At 37.1% G+C, this 25,556-nt stretch overlaps 3 protein-coding genes across 3 annotated transcripts; 2 read left to right on the top strand and 1 right to left on the bottom strand.

Moving 5' to 3' along the window:
* Positions 1 to 4,879: 4,879 nt before the first annotated feature.
* Positions 4,880 to 8,433, top strand: LOC129418103 (uncharacterized). The gene is made up of 4 exons (XM_073867538.1): positions 4,880 to 5,532; positions 6,348 to 6,419; positions 6,589 to 6,654; positions 6,916 to 8,433. The coding sequence occupies exons 1-4, from the start codon at positions 5,419 to 5,421 to the stop codon at positions 8,026 to 8,028; spliced, it is 1,365 nt and encodes a 454-aa protein (XP_073723639.1). The 5' UTR covers positions 4,880 to 5,418; the 3' UTR covers positions 8,029 to 8,433.
* Positions 8,434 to 8,842: 409 nt separating this feature from the next.
* LOC129428167 (G2/M phase-specific E3 ubiquitin-protein ligase-like) lies at positions 8,843 to 19,255 on the bottom strand. The gene is made up of 12 exons (XM_055185101.2): positions 19,107 to 19,255; positions 18,210 to 18,281; positions 17,518 to 17,943; positions 17,267 to 17,327; positions 16,867 to 16,959; positions 12,802 to 12,940; positions 12,419 to 12,511; positions 11,963 to 12,255; positions 11,600 to 11,823; positions 11,132 to 11,332; positions 10,864 to 11,053; positions 8,843 to 9,476 (listed from the first exon to the last, which is right to left on the bottom strand). Exons 3-12 carry the CDS (start codon positions 17,716 to 17,718, stop codon positions 9,169 to 9,171), a joined length of 1,803 nt encoding a protein of 600 aa, XP_055041076.2. The 5' UTR covers positions 17,719 to 17,943; positions 18,210 to 18,281; positions 19,107 to 19,255; the 3' UTR covers positions 8,843 to 9,168.
* Positions 19,256 to 20,497: 1,242 nt separating this feature from the next.
* On the top strand, positions 20,498 to 25,534 carry LOC141363867 (uncharacterized). Its single transcript, XM_073867370.1, has 5 exons — positions 20,498 to 21,019; positions 22,552 to 22,716; positions 23,642 to 23,745; positions 24,465 to 25,413; positions 25,521 to 25,534. The coding sequence occupies exons 1-5, from the start codon at positions 20,788 to 20,790 to the stop codon at positions 25,532 to 25,534; spliced, it is 1,464 nt and encodes a 487-aa protein (XP_073723471.1). The 5' UTR covers positions 20,498 to 20,787.
* The last annotated feature ends 22 nt before the right edge of the window (positions 25,535 to 25,556 follow it).

Consider the following 25,556-nt stretch of genomic DNA (forward strand, 5'->3'; position numbering starts at 1 on the left):
ACTTTTAACATTTTTTCTAGATAAAGTAATACCACAGATGTTGCCTTTATTATATTATTTACAGTAATTATGTATATTATTGTTTTAATAGAGAATCAAATAAATTAGCACAACAAATATTTCTTCTGCAAAGAGAAATTTAATATGTCTTTAAAAAGGCTTATGTCTGTAAAATCTAATGAAAATAAAACACTTTACAGTCTTTACTGTATGAATTAAATATACACGCATTCGTATGAAGTACAACAGTTCTTTAGTGAAGAGCAGAGAGTGATTTTATTGAGAGATGAATTAGGTTACTGTAGCTTTAAGACTTGACAGAGATCGCTCTGTTCACGTGCACTGATGACAGGCTGCTGTGTGCGCGCGGCGGGTGTATGCAGACGAGAGCAGCTCTGAGGAAAATTTTAAACGCTCAAAACTTTAAAACGCATGCAAATAATAAACTTTTGACATGAGGATGCAATTGTCCGCGATAGATATGTGTTGTATACGCTGTTTGATGGGGATGTGAAGACGGGTCGCGCTGTTAGGACCGGACCGCGTCCTCATAGAAAATACACATATCTCTGTAAAGGCAAAGAGAGAAATGCAAATCTGCACGTCGCTCATGAGCCACGGGTTATAAAAATGCTCTCAATGCGTAAAAACGGTCTCTAACTGCAGCCGCATTCAGAATCCATATGATGACAAAAGTAAACAGAAAGATCGGTTCACGAGATCGGCAAATTTAACGAGGACCGATCGAGTCATTTAATGCCGTTATCGGTCGATACCGATCTCTGGCCGATCGATCGGAGCATCCCTACATAATATTATTCAAAAGTTATATTTTTTGGCCAGTTTTTGCCTTTATTTAACAGTGAGTTTTGGAGAGGACAGGAAAGGACAGGGAGGAGAGAAGGGTATTGGATCGGCAAATGACCACGAGCCGGGAATCGAACCCGGGTCCCAGAAAGTGTGAAAGCACCACACGTCGGAGCGCTGCCCACTATACACCATTGGCTCCGACAATTCAAATTTTTTAAATTAACATTCAAATGACATATAGAACCAGTTAGATTAGAACGCAGTCTGGGGGTCAGAACAAAGGACCCTTAGAGCCAGCTAGTGTCTGCAGGTCAGCGCAAAAGACAATTAGAACCATCTATCAATATTTCTATCCCTTGCAGCTGCTCTTACTGTGGGTTCACACCAGACGTGAGTCCAACGATTTGTGCAAGTAGATTACATTCAAAGTTAATGCAAAGACACGATCAGACGCATCCTCGCCTGGGGCGATGCGAATGACGCCATATGAGCAGAGCATTTGCCGCGAAAACACGCACTATTCACCTCAAACATGTCTTCACCCAAGTTAAAAATATTTATCTCGAGCGAAAAATTAGCATGACACAATGTTAAATCCCGTGAGTAATCTAGAGTGAGTAATGCTACGTACACACCAAATGTGGGGCATCGCGTTACTTGATCTAGATTACTCGCAGGATTTAACATTGTGTCATGCGAATTTTTCGCTTGAGTTGAATATTTTCAAATTGGACGAAGACGTGTTTGCGGCGAATAGCGCGTGTTTTCGTGGCAAACGCGCCACCCATATCACGTCATTCACATCGTCACACGCGAGGACGTGTCTGATCACGTCTTTGCATTGACTTTGTATGTAATCTACTTGCGCAAATTGTTGAACTTGTGTCTGGTGTGAACCCACAGTACCATGATGCCTCGCGTTTGGTGTGTACGTAGCATTAGAGACTTCTTTCCTTCCTTGACCTAAGCAGCTGCACTCTCCATCTCCTCAAGGGGTGTTTTTCCCCAGGCTGTCTTCCTGGTGTATTGACTAGGCATAATGGTTTTTCTGCAATGTTTATAACATTAAAAAGAAAACATATGTAATGTAATATTACATTAAAATATGTTTTAGACTAAACTGAACTTGTGCCTCATGTCTCACTTTACCCCACAGCATTTGTCTCACTTTACCCCACCCCCACATTTTGGAAAAAAACTCTCTCTCTTGGAAATTCAGGCTTATCTTCAGCTAACATCAACACAAGGTTTTATATGTTGGTAGTTCATAAACATGTGTGATATAAGTTTTTCTACCTGAATCAATTTGCTTTGGCACAACAGTTGATTAAGTTGACAGCAAGAAAATTTACTTTTACAAGCAAAAAATATATTTTTGTGAAAAAAACATGCTAACCACAGCAGCATGAGGTCCTGTCCTTCATGGCCAAGGGGAAATTTGAGGGGCTTAAAAACATAATAGCCATAGGACCACAAATGTGTTCTGTTGCCTAGATACAGGGGGTGTCTCACTTTACCCGATGTCTCACTTTACCCCACTCTCCCTACATAGTTTTGAAAAGTTCAGATGTTTATGTTCTTCAGCATCCTTGCAAGTACAACCAACCTATTATTGTTAAAGCAATAAACCCCAAGAAGCAGTGGGTTACCAGTGCATTTTATAACAGCTAAGGGGCGTTGTTAGGCACGACGCGAAGCGGAGTGCCTAAACCCCCTTAGCTGTTATAAAATGCACTGGTAACCCAACGCTTCGAGGGGTTTATTGCGTTTATAAAACGGTTACTTCATATGCATAAAGTTAGCGGGATTTTATAAAATAAAACACAAATAAGTTGTAATTATATTAGTATAAATATTACTCTTCCGCCAAACAAAGTAGTCCCTCAGAATCAAGTGTGACTGAAACAGAGCACAGTTCACAAACAACACAGACGCAGCAAAGATACAATGAAAATATGATTAAAGACGGTGGTGTTTATTTTATAAATCACCATTCATCTAATTTATACATTAACATTTATATTGTGCTGTTGAAGTGATGATCAAATATGCTTGTAAGCATATGCTGAACTCTTTCCCCGTCAGCGTTTTTTTTTTAAGTTGCCACCCAGTTTTAGTTGAATGCCTTACAGAAAAATTATCTTCTTTAAATAAACATAAATATAAAATAAAAGAACAGACCATCCGCTTTCAAACAACAAAAACAACAAAAAGTTTCATCCTACCTTAATTTGTTCTCTTATCAGTTATCACCTCTCAAATTTTCAGCTTAAAGCGGAGATAATTCCATTTTTGTGAAGAACTTTAGTTAGAAATCATCAGATTCAGACATGAACAGTACACGGTGTTTTCAGTGAATGCGTCAGTGTTTAATTTGGGAAAGATCGCCACCCAGTGGATAATAGCGGGCGTATGAACTTCAGTTATAAACTCCTCAGACAACGTTTTCTCTTTATTGATGAGATGACTCAACAGTATTTATTGACATTTATTTGGATATCGCCATTAATTGTGCAATTGTAGACAAATTAAAAATATGATTAAAGACTGTTGTGTTTATTCTCATAAATCAGTACGCAGCAACAGTGGCGCAGTGATACTTATGTAATGTGTTCTGAACCGTGAGGTTACCGGTGTATTTTATCACGGCTTAGAACGCGTTTCAACCAATCAGAATGAAGAACCAGAACTGCCCGTTTTATAATCTGCATTTAACGTTAAAGGTAAGCATACGATCTCTCTCTCTCACACACACCTGTTTATCAGAAGTTAAATACATGTATTATTATTAATATTAATAGATAAAAAACAGACATTGAATTTATTATTAACGAATAGGTATTTGAATTAGCCTATCCTAAAGCATAGCTAAATGTGTAAACGAGTTATTGTCATTGTGGTTCTCTATCTGCTGGTGTTTAATCGCTAGCTTATGGTGCATTACTTGTGGCAGTTAAAAAAAACTACGTTAAATTATCAAATTGAACCAAAATTTTGATAAAATGTTGCGTTTGGACAGTTTTTGCGCTAGAAACCATTTGCAAACACTGTCCCCCACCATTATGTAAAAATTATTTGCACTACGGAAAGCAAACACGAAGTACGAACATTTAATAATTTCAGGGTATTATATTGCATTAACTAATTTCACCATGGACATTCGAAATGGATTAAAAAGAAAGTAGGGTCGGAGCTTCAAATGAGCAGTGTTGTGCTGTTAAGTAACGTTAGGTATGCTTTTTTGTTGTTGTATATAGTAAAAGTGTTCAGATCATGTACGTTGCTCACTATAGCTCATAGGTGTGATTGGCAAAGGACAAAAAAGCAGGAAAATATACGGCACACCTACCATGACGTGGCGACACACACACACACACGCACACACACACACACACACACACACACACACACACACACACACACACACACACACACAAAATGAAATACAGTTGAAATATAATTTGGGCTCAAAGTTGATCGATCTGAGTGGCCAATCGTCAATCTGCGTGGGCAAGTGCCACCCTGACCATTATGTAGCCTTGCCACTGCTTCAGACTGAACAAAATCATTTTGTGCATTTAAAGGTAAATACAACAATGTGGTGCATTTTGAGAGTAAAAATAAGTGACTACATCTATGAGGATTTTTATGTTCTTGTAAACAAATTTATGCCCTTTTAGTAAAATCTTTGGTTGCCTATTGTAATAATAATAAGGCACACATATGGGGTGCCAATTGTAAAGTGGCGCATACTCAAAATATCAGCAACATTTTGTCACATTTAGCTTCAAACAATGTTTTAAAAAACTGGTATTAATTTTTGACTTTCACTTTTTAGCACATTTACAAAATTATTTGTCAACTTAGAGATATTTTAAATAGTTAAATGTAAATATTAAATGTTACATCTAAATGTTAAATGTTAAATCTAAATATAAATGTAAAGTCTAAATGTTAAATCTAAATCTAAATGTTAAATATAAATCTAAATGCTAAATCAAAATCTTAATATAAATGTAAAATCTAAATGTTAAATCTAAATCTAAATGTTAAATCTAAATGTTAAATATAAATGAAAAATATTAATGTTAAATATAAATCTAAATGTTAAATATAAATCTAAATCTAAATGTAAAATCTAAATGTTAAATATAAATATAAATCTAAATGTTGAAATTAAATGTTTCGGGTGAAACTAAATATTTAACTAATATGCAAATTCAAAATGCCGCTAACCGGAAGTGCCAAAATAAAAGCTCGAGGTCAGTTTGTGTGTTTATAGCATCGTGTCAAATAAGTAACGAATAAAAACCATCTCATCCGAGGAAATTGACTCTTGGACATGGATTATCGTGATAATAACTACTTAAAATAATAATCACGTTTGAAGAAACTGTATTTGAGGAGTAGGCAAGTGTCATTTTTATGAAAAGTGCGGGACCTGTAGCAATAATAGCCAGCCACGAGGGGTCTCACTTTGACTGAATTTATGTCCTCACTCATCATGTCATCACTCTGTCATGTTCGCATGCTTAATCGCCAGCAAGAGCCTGTATCCCCGCCCGCCCCGACCAGGTACGGTAACCGTTAACGTTACTGTCGTTCAAAATGTCCAACGAATCCGCTTTAGTTGAGAGCATCGGCAGAGCCGTCCTGGCGGCTATCCAAAATGTTTCAACAACGACAACAACCGCCTCCGGGCCACCACATGCCACCACACCGGTAAGTATGTTTTTTAAATCACGTAGCATTCGATTTTTTGTAAAGATTAACTTAACTAAACTAGCAATAGAGATTTGCTACTAGCAACAAATGAACTTTATGTGTAGCACATGTCTTTCTATAAACATAAAACTCACACGTTTAACGTGAGTGACGCAGTAAACCATGGTTTTATTGTGGTAAAAGTGTAGTAACCATGATTTTTTTTGTGTGTATCGATTTCCACCAGCAAAATCATGGTTTTACTACACTAACATGGTTTAACTGTGGTTTTGGAAAACCATGGTTGTCAAACCCATGGTTATTTTGTGGTTACTACGGTTTTACCACAGTAATGTTTTTTTAAACTGTAGTAAAACCATGGTTAATTTTCGTAAGGGTAAGATTATGTGAAGATTTGCTGAGCAGCAAGCATGATAAATTATATAATTTAGCATTACGGCTAACGGAGGCTACTTCTCACCTTACAAATTACACTAAATTGTTGGTCAAATGGAAATCTGCCTCTGTCCTCTGTCAGGCATCTCACCTTGGCTTAACTTACCTGTTGACCTTTACTCACAAGATACAACCATTCTCTGCTTGGCTAGAGAGAGAGAAATGCTGATGGAGGACAGCGGCAGTCATAATGATAAAGACATTTGGTTTCATGTGAATAGGGTACCAGAGTAAGAGTGCATACTGTAAAAAAGCATAACATGTGTCTCTCTTTGTTTCCGTTACCAATCTCAACCATGACCTTTGACTGCTGAGCATGTAAACATTAAAAACACATGAAATATAATGTTGCTAATATTTTGCTAATGTCTCTTCAGGTTCCCACCACTTACAATTACACACCGGGGCCAGCCACACCCACCACCTCCACTGGGACATCATACCGCTCTGTATATTTGCATATTCATGTAACCTAGCTGGCTGTTTGTTGTTGTTGTTTTTATTTGTGTGGTGTTTCAGGATTAATTCCAATCATGATTTTTTACACTATTTTACACAACACTAACATGTGACAAGATAACGTCTTTGGTATTTTGTTTATATTTTAAAACCCCTCAGGGCTCTAGCACCAGCGTTACCACACCTTTACCAGCAACAGACTTCGCTCCAGTGACCTGTCTGTCAGTAAGTACTCATTAATAATCATGTTCATATTTGTTTGATTTATTTCTCATTTACCACTCAGTAACTTCTCATCTTTTGATTGTCCATTTTATTTAAACATTCCTTAAATAAATGTATATAGTACAATCTATATTTTTCTTTAGTCAGAAAGATAATAAGTGGATGTGAATGCTCATCTGTTATAATGTCTATAATTCTCTCTTGAATAACCCTTTTTGTTATAGCTACATTCCAAATGTCATTTTCTTTGGTGTGTTCTAGAATGACTACCAAGGAAGACATCAGATTTCCAAAGAGGAGCTTGAACATGTTCTTTCACTGAAAACCACCTTTACAGAAGCGGCATCTATTCTTTCAATCTCAAGGCCAACTTTCTACAAGTTACTGCAAGACCATAATATCCCAACATCAAAATTTAAGAGCATCAGTGATCAACAGTTGGATCTTGAAGTGTCACACATAAAAACTGAACACCCAAATGTTGGAGAAGTGATGCTTATGGGGCATCTCCGCTCCAAAAACATTGTGGTTCAAAGACAACGTGTAAGAGATTCACTGCGAAGAATGGACCCAATTGGTGTCCTAGCCAGGAGAAGAACAGCAATAGCTCGGCGAGTATACTCTGTCCCCCATCCAAATTTCATATGGCATGTAGATGGAAATCATAAGTTGATTAGGTGGAAATTAGTTGTTCATGGTGCCATAGACGGCTACAGTAGGATGTTGATGTTTCTTCACTGCTCCAACAATAATCGTGCTGAAACTGTTAAAGACCTCTTTACTGCAGCTGTTGGACAGTTTGGCAGACCACTGCACATCAGGACTGATCACGGAGGAGAAAACGTTCAAATTTGGGAGGACATGCATGCGAGCAGGGGGGAAGGCTCTGTATTAACAGGAAGTTCTGTACACAACCAGAGGATAGAGCGTTTTAATCGAGACTTGAACAAAAACTGCAGCCATGTTTATGCACCCATTTTTTATGAACTGGAATCCCTGGGTATCCTAGACATTGACAATGCAACAGACCTATTTTGTCTCCATTATGTCTTTCTACCCCGAATCAACCGCACTTTGGAGGAATTCAAAGCTGGATTTAACAATCACTCTATATCATCTGAAGGAAATAGAACACCAGTTCAGCTTTTTACTCTGGACAATGATTTGCCTCATTTTCACAACCCAGAACTCTCAACAGCAGGGGTAGTTTTTTGTTCCTCACCAAACTATCAAAGAGGATTTTCCCCATTGAATGATAGGGATTTGCAAGAACTGAATGATGCCTTTAACCCTCTTCAAAATGACAACAACAATGGCAAAACATTGTTTCAGAGAACACAACAGTTTATTTTTGATAAACTCGTAAATGCGTGACTACTCATAACATGGACAACTAGGTAACACTAGCCTTTTTGTACATTCAAAAGTACACAACACAAATATTGATGTTTTGTTGTGCTTCTTGAACTACAAGATTTAAAACCTCTTGCCAGCATATAGATGTTTGAAAATTACATGACGGCACATACTTGATGTCAGTGTTAAAAAGGCTACAGACGCACTTTTGCATCTGTTAGTTTTCTGTCAAGTCAAAAGCAATGGGAGTGTGGATAAAAACAAGATGACTCATGTTATGTGAAAGAACAGTAAAATACTTTTTAGGGCTCTACAGATTGTCTACAGACAGTATTGATACATAACTGATTTCCACTACATTGTTCCTGTTTTTTAAAGTACCTAAATATGCAAAGTAAAAGTACTCAATGAAGTAAAACAATACATGTCAGTGTTTTATAATATCTTATATATTACATACATAACTATTGTATTATTATTATGTATCTCTGAGAAGATGGCTGTTCATAAGGTAAGATTTTCTTGCATTCTGCAGCTAATCCAAAAGGTTTTGTAAAGTGATTGTTTGAGGAGTGTGAATTTTTTCAACATATGAACAAATACAATCTTCAGTTTATCACAAAACATTCAACAGCAATAAATCTAAATATGCCAGGCTTTCGATGGTGAGGAGGGGAATTAAAAATTGTAATCTGAAAAGTACTTCAAATTTCTATGGAATTATTTTAAGTAAATGTACATAGTTTATTCCTTCACTACTGTTTCATTAAAAAAAAACTGTTAATTAAATTCATCAACAATCATTGTTAAAAAAACCACACACATCACAAGGTTAAAGAAACTGCATTTGAAATTTATTATTACTGCGATGATTGATTCCATATCTTTCCAATCATACAGTACAAAATCTTACAGTATAAAAAAGGGTCAGATAGTCCTCACAGAGGTAAAAAAACATTGTAAGAAAACAGGGCGAAGTGTGGAGCAAGATGGAACAACACAAGCTTAAGTATTTATTTTTTAGATTTCTTGTGTACTGCAATTAAAACCATTGCTTTATAACATGGACAAACTATGTCCTTTATGAACAAACATGTGGAGCCCTGCACTAAACGGTGTATTACACTGCAGGGGTTCTTTAACAAATTAACTGTTTGTTTAAATGGTGCTGAATAAAGATCCATTCATTAGTGCTACTAGGAAGCAGTAGTTAAATTCATCATCATCAGCCATTGTTTTTGTGTTTACAAAAAGGTGAAGCTCATTTGCACAAGTGTGCGCAATGGGAAGATGTTTTTTTTCATCATGAATAAACATTAATTTAGGAGATGGATGAAAGCCAATGGCTGGGAATTTGCTGCTCCCTGTAGCAAATGCCAGGATGTGACCAGGTCTCAAAGTCTTCAGGAATGCCTCCTCACTGCTGGTTAGAGTCCTGTCCCCATATGTGTCTCTCAGCTCTTTATCTAAAAGCAAAGGGAAACAATTGTTGACTTGAGACAGTAAAATACTCAGGTTTAAAGGGATAGTTAACCCAAAAACGAAAATTCTGTCATCATATACTCATTCTCATGTTGTTACAGACCTATATAAATTTCTTTGGTCTAATGAACACAGAGCAAGATATTTTGAGAAATGTTTGTAACCAAACTGTTCGTGGACCCCATTTACTTCCATTTTTATATAATTTTTCCATTTTAAATGTTGACAGAATTTTCATTTTTGGGGTATCCCTTTAAGAAAGCCTGACTCAATAAATGAATGAGTGACTAATAGATTACTGTATAGGTATTTTGGTGAAAATTTTATTCTGAAAAGCAATCAGATAACATCTCTATTCTTGTTTGTGGTACATAAACATTAGATAGGCACAGCTTCATGGGTTGTAAGAAATAAAATAAATTTGTACGTTTCCTGGATTTGTCTGGTTGTATAATATACTGAATTACAAATAATGAGTTTGGTTCCAAAATGCAATAAATTCATTTTGACTAATTTCGGTAAAAACGTGTTTTCTATAACAAGAAAGTGACATGATGAAAACCACTATTTTCTGTTACAAACTTTCACATAGCATCTTTAGGTTATACAAACATAAAAAAATTCAAATCCATAATTTGATTTTCAAAGATTTATTATAAACTTATTTTTTCCACAAACTGCAATAAATCCATCAATATAACAATATATAAATGTTCATTCATCTTTGCCATGTTACATTCATTTAGTTTTTCATTTACAACTGATTTAAACGTTTAAATAAACATTGATGACATTAACAAAAACACTTTTTCATATTAAGAACACTCATTGCTTGCTTGGGATGTCGTCGTTTAACTTTTTTGCCAGCCATCAGCTGTAAAATGTTTGGTCCTGCTCGATTTTCGTTGGCTTTGCGTAAAATAAAAGTTTTTATAAGATCCCCTGGGGTCAATGTGTTAGCATGAGAGACCTTGATGCTGTCGGGCGAACAAGCAACCGGCATTTTTCGTCTCCTAATACTTTACGTGAGAGGCACTTGGATGTTGATGGCTTACATTTCTTCCCCTCCACAGAAAACCACAACCGGTTTAGCAATGCCATTAAGGTATTATTTTGGTTTGTTTGTTTGTTAATCACAAAGTACAAAGTAGATGAGGAAAACTAGGATTCCGTGTACTCAACGCGCCACCATTATTTGTTTACAATGTGTGGAATGGTGCGCTGTAATTTGTGGAGCGGATTTATTACATTCTGTAGAAAAGGGGAAGTGGCGTTTATTACGTTTTGGGAAAAAAGATGACAGAATAACACGACGGATATTGGATTTTGCGTAAAATTAGGCATTTACTTTTAGAAACTGATGGTACTTACTTTCAACACATTGGAGAAACTCCCTAAATTTGATCACTATCAACTCCTCCTTAGCTCTTCTGTTGCTCCCCAGTACGGAGTAGCTTGGTTTGAGAATACCAGCTACATAATCAGCTTCTTGACATTTGTCCTCTGCTGGTATGTCAAGTAGCACACGCAAGCTGGGGTTCTCTCTCAGGAGTGATAAAACCTGGAGGGAATTCAACACCATTAATGAAAGGCCATAAAGATAATCAAAGACGATACAGAACTGTGAGGTAAATCTTACTCCATAGTGGGACAAGCCATCAATGAGTTGATCAAGACAGCTCTGCCGTTGCACAACAGTATGGTATAAAACTGCATTTTTCACAAACACATCTCTGTTGGCCATGGTGACTACGAGTGGAAGCCCCTCTACTTGATATCGCCATGAGTCACAACAGCTGACTGCCTTCTCCAAATCATCCTGCAAGGTTGCATCTTGAACCTAAATATTACAGATGAAATGTTATTTTTTCAAATTACTGCATTTAACCAACCACATTTACAGAAGTACTATGTAGACTGTGCTTTTCCCTTAATAGTTACCTATGACAAGAAAAGTTTGCATTTTTAGTTATTTGTTTGGTAATATGAAATCAAAATTATTTTGATAATGCATTCCACCAAAATAAAAGTAACAGCTTTTTTGAATATTCCACAGTAGTACAAAGGCTTACTACAATAGTCTTCAGATCATAACATTGTGCATTACCTTATTGAGGTTCTCCCTTAAATCAGGGTCACCTATATCATCAGGTGACACATGAACTTGAAGGATGTCCCCAAACACAATGTAGTCCACTACACTTGGAGACAGGAATGCAGGTGTTTCACCCCCTTGCACTATTATTGTAGACATCATCCTGCCAATGGTTCGATACACTCCGTTTTGCAAGTGGAGCATGTTCAGTCTTGGTGTGCATCCATTTGGTGTGCCTGAAATATTAAATAAGATAAGCAGCACATTCTGTATTATTTTCTCTGGCATTTACAAAACAATATTTGTGGTCAGGTAGCTAAATAAATAATTATATATATATATATATATATATATATATATATTTTAATAAAAAACCTTCAAAAGCTCCACTGTCCTGGAAGATAGCCTTCACCAGTAAGCGGAAAAACTCTCGTCTGGGACCCCCAAGGTCAGCAGCATCTTCCACAGCATCATGTTCATCGCTTGTAAATGTGACATAGAGCTTGTCACAGCTTTCTGCAAAACTGTGTCTCTTAAACACACGTAAGGCTGTGGTCCAAACATTGGCTCGGCTGATATAGATCTGTCTTGTTCCCGATGTAATAACTCTCTCACTATGAGCTTGTAGAAGACCTGCAATTTCTTCTTTGCTCAGCATTTCAGATGACCTATATTAAAAATGACAAAGATAAATAGACCTTTGACTATCTGTGCATTTACTCCACTATCACCTTCAGTGCACAATGACATAACTGTTCAATGTTGTTTGCAATGTTTACACTGGTGTAAACAAGATATTTATTGTAATAAAAAATTACTTGTAATGCTTACTTTAAAGTATTAACAGCAGGTCCATCAAACTCTTCTAGTAGACTACGCTGAATAGCCTCTTCAAGAGCCTCATCTTCCTCCAGAAAAACAGGGCTGAGCAAATGGACAGCAGGGACAGCAAAAAATTCAGCAGAGAGAAAGAGAGAGAGAAATAGAGAGAGGGAGAGATAGAGAGAAAGCGAGAGATAGACAGAGCGAGAGATAGAGAGAGAGAGAGCGAAGAAAGAGAGCAAGAGTGAGCGAAAGAGAGCAAGAGTGAGCGAAAGAGAGATAGAGAGCGAAAGAGAGATAGAGAGAGCAAGACTTTTATCATAATGGTTCATAATGTAAACGGACCAACATCTACACTGCTGTATTTCTATGAAGCCTAAACAATATATTACACAAAGTCTGCCACATTATAAGGAAACACTTGTCTCAGGTCCTCTGCCTGGCCCTGACTTTCAGTTTCTTGAGTGCTGCTCTCTGTCTCCTGCCTTCTGGCCTCACTTTCCCTCTGTGATGAAGGCACTGTACTCAGCACTGCATAAAGAAAAGGAGGTTAAAAGGAAATATTTTTGTAATGATGTTAATCTCATTTTATCTAACTTAACCATAATTCCATTTTTAATTGTTTTTTCTTTAAAAGAAATTGAAAAGGCAGCCTAAAAGAATTAAGACATCCAATCCAACTACAGTATACAGGTTGCTTACAGTGATCCATTTGAGGCTGACCATAAAAATTAAATAAAAGAACTGATGCCTAAATTCTGTCAGGTTGGCTTTTGTTAAGCTTTGGTCACACTACACGACTTTCAAAGTCTTAAAGGATTAGTTCACCTCAAAATGAAAAATTCCTAATAATTCACACACCACAATGCCATCCAAGATCCATGTCTTTCTTTTCTCAGTGGAAGAGAAATTAAGTTTTTTGAGGAAAACGTTTCTGGGTTTTTCTTCACAGAATGGGCTCAAATGGTTACCATAGTTTTTCAAGTCCAAATCAATGAAGTTTCAAAAGTCTTGGATTGTGCAGATTGAAGTTAAAGCACTTCAAAGTTGAGGATGAGGGGCTAATCTAGCGAAACGATCGTTCATTTTATAAAACAAATAAAAAATATATCCTGTTTATACAACTGTTTGGATTGAACACAAGCCGGAAGACTGGAATCACACATTACATTACTGTTTGTTAAAGTTCGTTAATTGCTCTCAGCTAAGCTGAAAATCAGGGCTTCAATCCTAAAAACGTGTGAACTTAACTTTTGCAGTAAAAAGCAGTAATTACTGAGTTGTCAAGGTCAAGGGTATCGTCGCTGTCCGATGAAACTCGCGTTTGTCCATTTTGACGATTTTTAGATTTTTCGACAGATTGAATGTCCAGGTTCATTTCCGTATACAGTATGCGTCACATACCTAAATGGCCAATGAAAAGTTGTGAAATCATGTCATCTGATTTTCACGTATATCTATTTGGTGTCAAAGCTGTCAATCACGCCGCATATCTTCTGCCTGTGAAGCATCTCGCAGGTCTCGTAAAGTTTCATCGAAGCTCAGCACTGGATATAGCCGAATAAACATGACAATGACTTTCCTTCATCGAGGTAAACGTTTCCCCCGGATGCCAGACGAACATCTAGGAGTGACTTAATTACGGTAGGACTGTGCAAACAAAGTATCTGTCTAGCATTGGTGTTATTTACGCTGGGGACATCCCACCGCTTTTTGAAAGCATTTGGTTAAAATGTTCTGAAAAATCAAGCGATGCTTAAGACTGGTTTTGTGGTCTAGTTTCACATATGTTGTGTTGTATGCTTATGGTGTGTTTTCTTGTACATATGAAATGAAATTCATTGCAATCATTGACTAAAAGCACTGCTGTTTTCTACGGTATGGTGCTGCACTGTTCGGTTGAGCTGGTGTTGCAGGGACTGTTACATGTCGACATTGTTGAAGGTTTTATGCTGAGTATTTTCTTGTTGTTGACTAGCCTACACTATGCCCATTTTTGATGCGCGTTATTCAATATTTTTCCCGTCCTGCAGTAATGTTTTTATCAGATCTTTTGTCCCCACAACTTTTCTACACAAACTGACGCCCCTGCTGTCTAGCATTACCATGTCAGTGTATTGATTCATTGTCCCTTCATAGTTTGCAAGAGACATTTAATAAATTTATACTTAGTTAAATACGCTTAGTTTATTTAATATTAAGACGTAGGCTATTTAATAAACTGAGCGTATTCATCTGTCAATACGAAACGCGACTTGGCCATTCTAATTAATGATCGGAAGAACGCGTATCGATCACAGTTACTGTAAAATATGCACGTATGTCCATTTAAACTCAATTTTGGTCAAATGTGGATTATATCTTTACACTGGCAAGAATATGGTTACATGTAAAGATGCCGTACCAAGTATGACAACGCTACATTCAACTGCTTTTGATATACGGTGTTTTTTCACTTCCTGAAAAGTAACCGTTTTGGACATACGTGAGTTTCATCGGGCAGCGACGGTATACTTATTAATCACTAGAGGTGTGACGAGATCTGGTGCGACGTGGAGGTGAAATGCTGCCATTTCTCAAATAAAAGACTGTATCCTTCTGAGGTCGCATGAGAGTCTTATTAGAGACTATTAACAATTATAAAGTTTACTAATTATTAAGTTAATTGCAAATTGTTGTAATATGCATATGACTTGCAAATGTAATGCTCAGTTAACTGAAATAAACCTTGATGATGTATGTAGCCTGCATATGCGACCTCTGGAAGATGCAGCTTTCTGTTTGAACCTTTTACAGTGCATGCATTATATTCTTTCTTTTACTGCATGTGCTTTTTTATTTAGGTTTCCAATAATGTTCGTTTGGGAACTGGTATAAAATCTGAGGTGTGTTTTTCTGTTCATCAGTGTCAGAAGTGTCTCAGCAGATTAAACCCTCACACAGAGTTCACATGAATGTCTGCATTGTTACGGCCGTGTTTTGTATTTATTATTATTTTGTGTGGTATGTTGTATTGATTTGGTTTATCCTTTTACCGAGGAGAAGCTCCGCCCTCGTGCACCTGCAGCTCATGATGAAGTTTGGGGTGGAGATAAAAGGAGAGGGTGACTGCGTGAGAAGGCTGAGTTCCCTATGCTGTTTCCATCTGAACTCCAGTCACCCGGTCGCCACTGCCACTGTCTTTAGCTCTACGTGAGCGTGGCGCACACTTGAGGGGAAGCTTTATTGGTCCCGCTGCTTTGACAAGAGCTCCGTGTGCGTCCTGAGATTTCGCTGACGCTGAAAAACTGTGTATTTATTTAATTTTTGGCTGTTCTATGTTTTTGGTTTTTGTCAAATTGTGTGTGAAAGTCTTTCGTCCGCAACCCTTACAAGTAGTTGCCCGTGGCACGTGAGTGCAACGGCATTTAATAAATATTTAAATGGTGCTTTGACTCACGTGTCCTTTTTTATGTTGCGTGAACCCCACTACCCTTACGAGCAACTTTGAGGGGTTCGTAACACTATGTTCTTGCTCAAGAAGGACAGTGGCTGTATCATTTCTATTGTAAAGAATTGGACAAATATTAAAGATTCAAATGGATTTAAACATTGTTTGGCTAAAAATGAATGTTTTCCATCTAAAGTGAAAGTGAAGATAGCATCCGCGAGACGAGTACACTATTGCCCCCTGCAGGCATTTGTTATAATACATAATGCAGGTTTATTACATAGGCTACAAATATAATGTTGTTTAATGTAACTTGGTTTTGATACTTAATTTGAACCAAATTATTATTGCATCTTCATTATTATGTAATTTTAAAGGCTATTGTTCACTTGGGTCTTTTTTGATTACCAAAAAATATCAAATTCAGAGAGAGCAGGGCTGGTTGGGCCAAGGGTTGGTTGGCACACAGTTCAATTACAGTACACTAAAGGGCCCTGCCACAAAAATCTAACATTAAAATGACTGCCCTCTTGACCTGAACACACCCATTTACTAAAATCATTGAATAGTCACTAACTGTTGAGGTGTGGATAGCTTCTATATTTTACAGTGTCAAAACAAAAACAGTTCCCCACACTAAATACATTTAAGAGCTATGATAGATTGTTCTTGTGAACCCAATCTCGTGTCTCGTCTCGTGGATTAAGTGTCTCGTCACATCCCTATTAATCACACAAACAATGTAGTAAAGTGAAACTTGTCCTCTGCATTTAACCCATCCCAGGAGCAGGGGCAACCATAGCACAGCGCCCTTGAACCAACTCCAGATTCTTAGCCAGTGCCTCGGTCAAGGGCACTGAGTGGATAATTAATCTAAATGTGCGCGTTTTTGATGGTGCAGGAAACCCACACAAACACGGGAGAACATGCAAACTCAACACAGAAAGGACCAGGGCTGAACCGGGGTTTGAACAGAGTTATCATACAGCCTATAGAAAATATAATATAAACATCTGCTTTAACCTACTTCTTTGATGTGATGGACTTTCTTGCAGTCTCTCATTTTCACTGCCTTGACTGTTGAGCTCACTTTCACTTGTGGAAGGTGACACTGTATGAACTAAATGACATGTTATGGACAAAAGAAGGGAATACACACACACACACACACACACACACACACACACACACACACACACACCCACATATACATACATACATACATACATACACACACAAGAAACTGGAAGCAAAGTACTTAACATTTTTAATTAATTACCCATATCTGAATTTTGGAATGAGCAGAATTAGAACAGATAAAAAATGTTATAAATGAATGATAAACCCATTGCATTGCTGTGAAAAAAATAACTTTTGACTGTGACTACAACCTGTTGCTAAACAACATTTCAAATTCTCAAACCCACCTCTCTTTCTCGAGCCCACAGGACTTTCAAAGTCACTATCGGAGAGTTCCTCAGGTTCCTCCTGGAGAAAAAAAAGTGATAAATAATACATCAAGCAAGTGGTAGTTAAGTATTTAACACTGAGTTAACCTAAAAAAAATTAGATGTTATTTATGTAAAGAAGCAAAATAAGCAACATAAATATTTTTACTTCTAACACATTGAAATGCTGCCCATAACTGAAACCCTGTACTGTCATGTAAACTGTTTACCTGTACAGGTTTGCTTATTGATGCCATTATATAGAGACAAGTGGCTGAACTAATCGAGGCAACTTCTTTTCCACCCCACAGAAAACTGCTTGAGACATTTGGTTTCATTAGTCTTTTGCATCCCTTGACTGTACTCAAATACTCGAATGGGAAAGACTGGCCCATAGACAATGCAAACGTTCTTCTGAAAATGGCAGTCATTTCTTCTTTAAGTTGTGCTTCAGACCAGTCAGATGTAAAGGAGATCTTCCCAATAAGGCCATCGCGTGCTAAATTTGCTCTCGAGTCTCCCCTTGGAATGCGGAATGTTGATGCTGACGAAAAAGGCAAGCACACAACATCTTTTGTATAGTGTTTGCAGGCTTTGTTTTTTCTGACAAAACGTGAGTGTGTAGCAGTCCTTTGATGAACTGATGGAAAGGGAACCTGAAATCAATGAAAACAGAGACACTTGTGCATTACAAGAGAGCAATTCGTTTTCGTTAATTGTGAATGCAAACTGTAGATGCAAACCAACTAACTGATGGTGGTTCATTAAACTTTTTTTGTCAATAAGCAATTTATTAAATCAAAACACTGGTGTTGTGTAAAATAGTGTAAAAAATCATGATTGGAATTAATCCTGAAACACCACACAAATAAAAACAACAACAACAAACAGCCAGCTAGGTTACATGAATATGCAAATATACAGAGCGGTATGATGTCCCAGTGGAGGTGGTGGGTGTGGCTGGCCCCGGTGTGTAATTGTAAGTGGTGGGAACCTGAAGAGACATTAGCAAAATATTAGCAACATTATATTTCATGTGTTTTTAATGTTTACATGCTCAGCAGTCAAAGGTCATGGTTGAGATTGGTAACGGAAACAAAGAGAGATACATGTTATGCTTTTTTACAGTATGCACTCTTACTCTGGTACCTTATTCACATGAAATTAAATGTCTTTATCATTATGACTGCCGCTGTCCTCCATCAGCATTTCTCTCTCTCTAGCCAAGCAGAGAATGGTTTTATCTTGTGAGTAAAGGTCAACAGGTAAGTTAAGCCAAGGTGAGATGCCTGACAGAGGACAGAGGCAGATTTCCATTTGACCAACAATTTAGTGTAATTTGTAAGGTGAGAAGTAGCCTCCGTTAGCTCTAATGCTAAATTATGTAATGAATCATGCTTTGCTGCTCAGCAAATCTTCACATAATCTTACCCTTACGAAAATTAACCATGGTTTTACTACGGTTAAAACCAGAAAAAAACATGGCAACTGTGGTAAACCGTAGTAACCACAAAATAACCATGGGTTTGACAACCATGGTTTTCCAAAACCACAGTTAAACCATGTTAGTGTAGTAAAACCATGACTTTGCTGGTGGAAATCGATACACACAAAAAAATCATGGTTACTACACTTCTACCACAATAAAACCATGGTTTACTGCGTCACTCACGTTAAACGTGTGAGTTTTACGCTTTATAGAAACACATGTGCTACACATAAAGTTCATTTGTTGCTAGTAACAAATCTCTTTTGCCAGTTTAGTTAAGTTAATCTTTACAAAAAATCGAATGCTACGTGATTTGAAAAACATACTTACCGGTGTGGTGGCATGTGGTGGCCCGAAGGCGGTTGTTGTCGTTGTTGAAACATTTTGGATAGCCGCCAGGACGGCGATTCGTTGGACATTTTGAACGACAGTAACGTGAACGGTTATCGTACCTGGTCGGGGCGGGCGGGAATAGAGGCTCTTGCTGGCGATTAAGCATGCGAACATGACAGAGTGATGACATGATGAGTGAGGACATAAATTCAGTCAAAGTGAGACCCCTCGTGGCTGGCTATTATTGCTACAGGTCCCGCACTTTTCATAAAAATGACACTTGCCTACTCCTCAAATACAGTTTCTTCAAACGTGATTATTATTTTAAGTAGTTATTATCACGATAATCCATGTCCAAGAGTCAATTTCCTCGGATGAGATGGTTTTTATTCGTTACTTATTTGACACGATGCTATAAACACACAAACTGACCTCGAGCTTTTATTTTGGCACTTCCGGTTAGCGGCATTTTGAATTTGCATATTAGTTAAATATTTAGTTTCACCCGAAACATTTAATTTCAACATTTAGATTTATATTTATATTTAACATTTAGATTTTACATTTAGATTTAGATTTATATTTAACATTTAGATTTATATTTAACATTTAGATTTTACATTTATATTTAACATTTAGATTTAACATTTAGATTTAGATTTAACATTTAGATTTTACATTTATATTAAGATTTTGATTTAGCATTTAGATTTATATTTAACATTTAGATTTAGATTTAACATTTAGACTTTACATTTATATTTAGATTTAACATTTAACATTTAGATGTAACATTTAATATTTACATTTAACTATTTAAAATATCTCTAAGTTGACAAATAATTTTGTAAATGTGCTAAAAAGTGAAAGTCAAAAATTAATACCAGTTTTTTAAAACATTGTTTGAAGCTAAATGTGACAAAATGTTGCTGATATTTTGAGTATGCGCCACTTTACAATTGGCACCCCATACTCTTATACTGGGAAAAATCTTATCTAGTTTATGATGATCTGGTTCGTGTGGCTTTGTAATGGAAATGTAACTGTTTTTTTTTCTCTGTGTAAACTATGTATTAATGTATTAGGGTCTGTTATGCGTCTCCTCCTGTTATGTATGTTATGTAATGTTGTATGTTTTCTTTTCTGTAATGTTTAGTGAACATGCAATAAAAAAAATATTAATACAAAATCTATACATTCTGTAAAATATATTTTAAAATGTAGTAATAAGCATTAAGTAAGACATATTAAAGAGTTTTGATATTATATATACAATAAAAAGTCCAAAAGTTGTAAATTGTTTTAATGAAACAACACAAGGGACATATATATAAAAAAACTCATCACAGTTGAACTGTAAATAGAACAAAGTCATTAAACTCCATGACAACCATACTGTAGAACACATCGTTGTCATGGAACCATTATGACATCACACTCGGTGCCTATAAAAACGCTCAGCCAGATGAGACCGGTATCATTTGGCTGATCTGAACGCTTGCCTTTGGTTGACTCTGAACGCTACTGTACAGATTACCAAGTGAATTTGCAGACTTTCAAAAAGTTCGCAACTTTAAACTGCTCGACGCACTGTGTACAGACAGACAGTTTACTTAGATTTCAACCCTCTGTGAACCGAGTCTAGCACAGTTAAGTCTTTCAGTTATTTTTTCACATCATGTTTCGTCCTGTAACACCATTGTCCGACAAGGACATGGAAGGAGCAGATGTTGAAAATATGGATTTTATTCTGCCGAATGCTGTGCTGAACTGTGACTATGTCCTTGATATCGGACTTTCGTCACAAGTCGGGCGCGCTGCCGGTTGTTTAAATCCATGTGGAGGAGAGGAGGATGATGAGGAGGAGATGGTGGATGTTTATCCAACACATGAGGCGAAACGCCAAAGAGGTAAGATGCAAGTTAAGGCAAAACGTCTGACTTTCATGCTGATTACATACAGTTATTGTGTTGTTAATGCACGTGTACATGTAGACACAGCAGGTGGTGCTCGTGTACTTGACATTTTACCCGCCGTTTTTCTTGACCGGGAGAATACGCAGACAAATTTTGACTCCATTAATTTAACAAAAAGCGACCGAAATGAATAAAACATCCCCGCAATTTAAGATAAGAATTACGCCGTATGAGGCCTTGTTTTTTAATATCCCTCACGGAAATTAAATATGGTTTTTATGTGGTAAAAGTGTAGTAAGGGCTTGGGCGTCGTGACGTCATTACTTGTCGTGGCGCTCTGTTTATGGACATACTTTCTCTCAATCGTCTTGATTTGTCGTTATTTTTTTCAACCATGGTAAACCGTTGCTGTATTAATAATTAAAAGTAATTTACATTAAAAATGACAGATAAGGACAAAACTTCATTATGTTTTATTCAATATCGGAAACCAAACATTAACCTCGACCCCTCAGTAATGTGTATACATGCCATATAAATGACATTTATATATACGACAACGAAGTATAACATCTGAATATTAATTTATATAGCTTAAGTCAACATTGAACATAAGGGAAATGTCCCGGTTTACTTGCCCAAAATACGGGAAATTTTCAACATTCATCTTTCTGTTGCTATCCCTCTGCTGACAGCAAAAACTGCTGCATTAACTAAGCTTCTTGTGAAGGTCATACGTGACTTTGCTTACAGATTGGCGTAAAATCGTGCTCTCACAACAACCACGCTGTTATCTTAAAAGGCTTTTTATTCACTCTTTTTTCATATGGATCCAAACTGTTAATAGTTCTGATTTTGTCCACATACCGGTCCCTGCTTCCCTGTTTAACGTATCCCAGTAAATTCCACATAATTTTCCGGATTTTAACATCTTTTTTCTTTCTTTTTATTCTCCCAACTCTGCCGCTTCTCCTACTTGCTGTATGTTTACATTCGCGAGGCCACCAACATGGCCGCTACGTCCCAGAATGCAACGCGGCGCCCAAGCCCTATTGAGTACTATTATTTTGTGGTAACAATGGTTTAACTACAGTACCGTTAACCAGGTTTTGTTGTATGTAAATGTTTAATTTTCATAAGTGATGTATAACATAATAAATAGTTAGCAGTGCATACCAGACTGCAAATGTTTTGTTTATTTACAGAAGCCGAGGTTGTGTACTATTTTTATTTTTGCTTGCTTGTTTTCTCATGATCACAACTTAATTTCTTGTTATCTCAAGTTAACAAAAGTTGTATTTTTCTCATCAGATTTACAATAACACAATACACATCATCATGTCATTGTTTGCATCCCTGTATGTTACTGTCTGATGTTTATTGTTTCTGCTCAGCATGATTGCAAATGTGATATTTATTTTATACAGTTGAATAAATAATACATTAAAATAAGTGACAAGTTTTAGACACGTATTGATCACTTCAGTTAAAGCATTCATTTCATAACATTATTTATTGAATTGCAGTGTTAGGATGTGATGACCGTGGAATGGATTTTGTTCTTCCGTGTGCTGTCCCTGAAATTGTCCCGAACAACGGACATTTGTTAGACAGACGCGCCGGGAGTTCACATCCACGAGGAGGAGTAAAGGAGTTTACTCCTGCATTTGAGGAGGCGAACAGCCCCACAGGTCAGATGGAAGTTTTGTGTTCTTGACAATCTTTAAATCTGTACCATGTTTGTTCCTCAATAGTTTTGTTGGCCCTCACAGATACTGATATCTTATTACATTAAAGTCAGTAAAATAAAGCATCTTACAATAAGAAATTAAGTTTAGACCATTGCTAGTGTGTTTTAAACAACATGATCTCACAAAGTTCCGTGGGGTAGTCACGCAATTTTTTGCTAATTTTTCCGTGACATTCTCACGGATCTCCGCATATTTCCGTGGCCCTGCCACGGACTTTCTTTTCCGTGGCATTCTCACGGATTGGTTACTCAACTGCTTTTTCCTATTTTCAAACCATTGTCGCTTCGGTTTAGGGTTAGATTTGGTGTTTGCATTAGGATGTCACTTTAACTATTGGTTTATACAATTTTTTCTGATGTATTCTTTTATATTTTCTAAACTTTAATCAATTGTCACCTGGCATTGGGGTTAGAGTTGGGTTTGGGTAGGGATGTCATTTTATGTAAATCTAACCCTAAACTGAAGCGAAAATGGTAAGAAAATAGGACAAAACAGTTGAGTAACCAATCCGTGAGAATGCCACGGAAAAGAAAGTCCGTGGCAGGGCCACGGAAATATGCGGAGATCCGTGAGAATCTCACGGAAAAATTAGCAAAAAATTCCGTGACTATGCCACGGAAATTCGTGAGATCAGGTTTTAAACTCTTATTTTAACAGCGTTATTAATGCAATAATCATTGCTGTATTTTTAGGAATTTGTTATAAAGAATTAGATACTCAATTACATATTTGATCAAATAGTATCTGGGTGGACAGTTTGTTAAATGTGTTTATTAAGTATCATTACTGACAACGGTTCAACTTTTGTCATAATGAATTTTCGAATAGTTTATCGTTTGTTTTTGTTTTTATATTTTTGGTGTAGAAAAATGCAAGAATACAATCTTTAAATCAATAAAGAAGGGGTGGAACAATGTAAAGCAGCCATTCCTTCGTAATGATAAAGTGGAAACACTGATTCCTTCAGAGGTTTGTTACATCATTACATTTACTACAACTATCTGTCCATTTATAGACGTGTTTCCATCCAGGTTTTGTTATCGACCAAGTGAATATGTGTAAAAAAGGTTTTCTATTCAAATGGAGCTAAAATGGTGTCCGTGGTGATGTCACGAATAATTGTCACATAAGTTTTGGTGTATCGCAAAAAATCTGACCTTCAGCAAATTATCTACCTAATTTCTCTAATGCACTTACAATAAAAGCTTAGCCAGGTCGAGTCTGATGTTTGTGGTCTCGGTAATTTAAAATAAATGTGCTTTCACCAAAGGCACCCGATTATGAGGAGAAAAAATTGAATATTTAGGAGAATAAACATGAATCATTTTATGGATTGTGATTGACATTTCAGCACTTCATGAAGTTAGTTCAGTGCAGCTTGCGTACCCTCTGCGTATATGGAGGATCGACTCTGCAAATCAAAACAGAAAGTCTCAGGCTGCAATAAGAGCGCCCATTGTTTGCTGTTATGTCCTTCAGAGGTTGCGCGTGTTGAAGATCTATCATGTGACATCACATTTATTTGCGTTAAAGCTATTAAAAAAATAAATATTTTTTGAGGTATTGCGTTTATGCGCTAAGGCATTTTTTGGTAAAAAGCCTTGGATGGAAACATGGCTTCTAAACATGGCTTTGAAACATTTATCTGTCTGTCTGTCTGTCTGACCCACCTCTGGTCTTCTCCACAGCTTAATGCGGATTCAGCTAATCCTAATCTAAAGGATGAAGCTGGTCTGGCCAGCTCTGAATTAAACAATAAGATCAAACCGGAAAAACAACGAATGGCATTCTTTGACTGTCTCTGGAGGGGCAAGGTGGAGTCAGTGCCGACTCCCAAGCTTAAAGCGGATCCAGCTATCCCTGATGTTAGGGAAGTTGTTGATCTAGCATCACAGTCAAAGACCTACGTTGTTCCGAAGAAACAGAAACAAAAGGCTTCAAAGAGCCGCAAATCTAACCTCCAGGGAGAAAAAGTGACTGTTGTGCCAACTCAACAGCCCAAGGCCATTTCAGATATTCCTGTTGGCATGGATGTTCCTGATCTGGCCTGCCCCCAATCAAAACCAAAGATTTGTCCGAATAAAGGCATGACATTGTGGGAACGCTTGCTTGGATGCTTCCGGAGGGGCAAAGTGGAGTCGATGCCGATTTCACAGATTGAGGCCGATCCAGCTATCCCTGATGCCAGGGAAGTTGTTGATCTGGCAGATTCTCAATCGAAGAGTGTTGGCTTAAAGAAACACAAACAAAAGGCTTCAAAGAGCCGCTTATTTCACAACCCTTTGAGAAAAAAAGGTAAAAAAGTGAAAAAAGATGCCGATCCAGCTATTCCTGATGCCATGGATGGTGCGGATCTGGCCAGTTTTGGTGGCATCGCTGCAGCCAATGCCAGGCTACAGACGTTAGGTGCCATTAAAGAGAATATTGGGTTAAAAGGTGGCGGAAATCCCGACCCAAATAAAGCTAAAAATCCTGGGTCAAAAGAAGATGGAAATCCTGAGGCAAAAGCCCTTGAAAATCCCAGAAATCCCTTACCAGAAGATGATAAAGTTGTCAGGCCAAAAGTTATAAATTTTGTTCAACAAGCTTTTGAACCGCCAAGCGAGAAGAAAGCAGCTGATCTCTCAGTGCCTAAAGGTGAGTGTACTGACTTCATTACTCCTACTTTGCACCAATATGTGAAATGGTTTCTTCATCATATTCTTCTGTACCTGGAAATGTATGCTGTACCTTTCGTCTGTGAGTATATGAATGTTAACATGTACTGTCACCTCATCATT

The sequence above is a fragment of the Misgurnus anguillicaudatus genome, chromosome 5, assembly GCF_027580225.2.
Source record: "Misgurnus anguillicaudatus chromosome 5, ASM2758022v2, whole genome shotgun sequence".
In the NCBI taxonomy this organism is placed as follows: Eukaryota; Metazoa; Chordata; class Actinopteri; order Cypriniformes; family Cobitidae; genus Misgurnus; species Misgurnus anguillicaudatus.

Bases quoted from the DNA above. Each gene is read 5' to 3' on its own strand.
- LOC141363867 (XM_073867370.1), top strand. From the start codon at position 20,788: ATGTTTCGTCCTGTAACACCATTGTCCGACAAGGACATGGAAGGAGCA. The intron at 21,020-22,551 runs GTAAGATGCAAG...ATTGAATTGCAG, and splicing joins TGAGGCGAAACGCCAAAGAG to TGTTAGGATGTGATGACCGT. The intron at 22,717-23,641 runs GTCAGATGGAAG...TTTTTGGTGTAG, and splicing joins GGAGGCGAACAGCCCCACAG to AAAAATGCAAGAATACAATC.
- LOC129418103 (XM_073867538.1), top strand. From the start codon at position 5,419: ATGTCCAACGAATCCGCTTTAGTTGAGAGCATCGGCAGAGCCGTCCTG. The intron at 6,420-6,588 runs GTATATTTGCAT...AAAACCCCTCAG, and splicing joins CTGGGACATCATACCGCTCT to GGCTCTAGCACCAGCGTTAC. The intron at 6,655-6,915 runs GTAAGTACTCAT...GGTGTGTTCTAG, and splicing joins CTCCAGTGACCTGTCTGTCA to AATGACTACCAAGGAAGACA.
- LOC129428167 (XM_055185101.2), bottom strand. From the start codon at position 17,718: ATGACTGCCATTTTCAGAAGAACGTTTGCATTGTCTATGGGCCAGTCT. The intron at 12,512-12,801 runs GTAATATATTGT...CCATTTGCTCAG, and splicing joins TATAATGTGGCAGACTTTGT to CCCTGTTTTTCTGGAGGAAG. The intron at 12,256-12,418 runs GTAAGCATTACA...TTTTTAATATAG, and splicing joins CCTGCTGTTAATACTTTAAA to GTCATCTGAAATGCTGAGCA.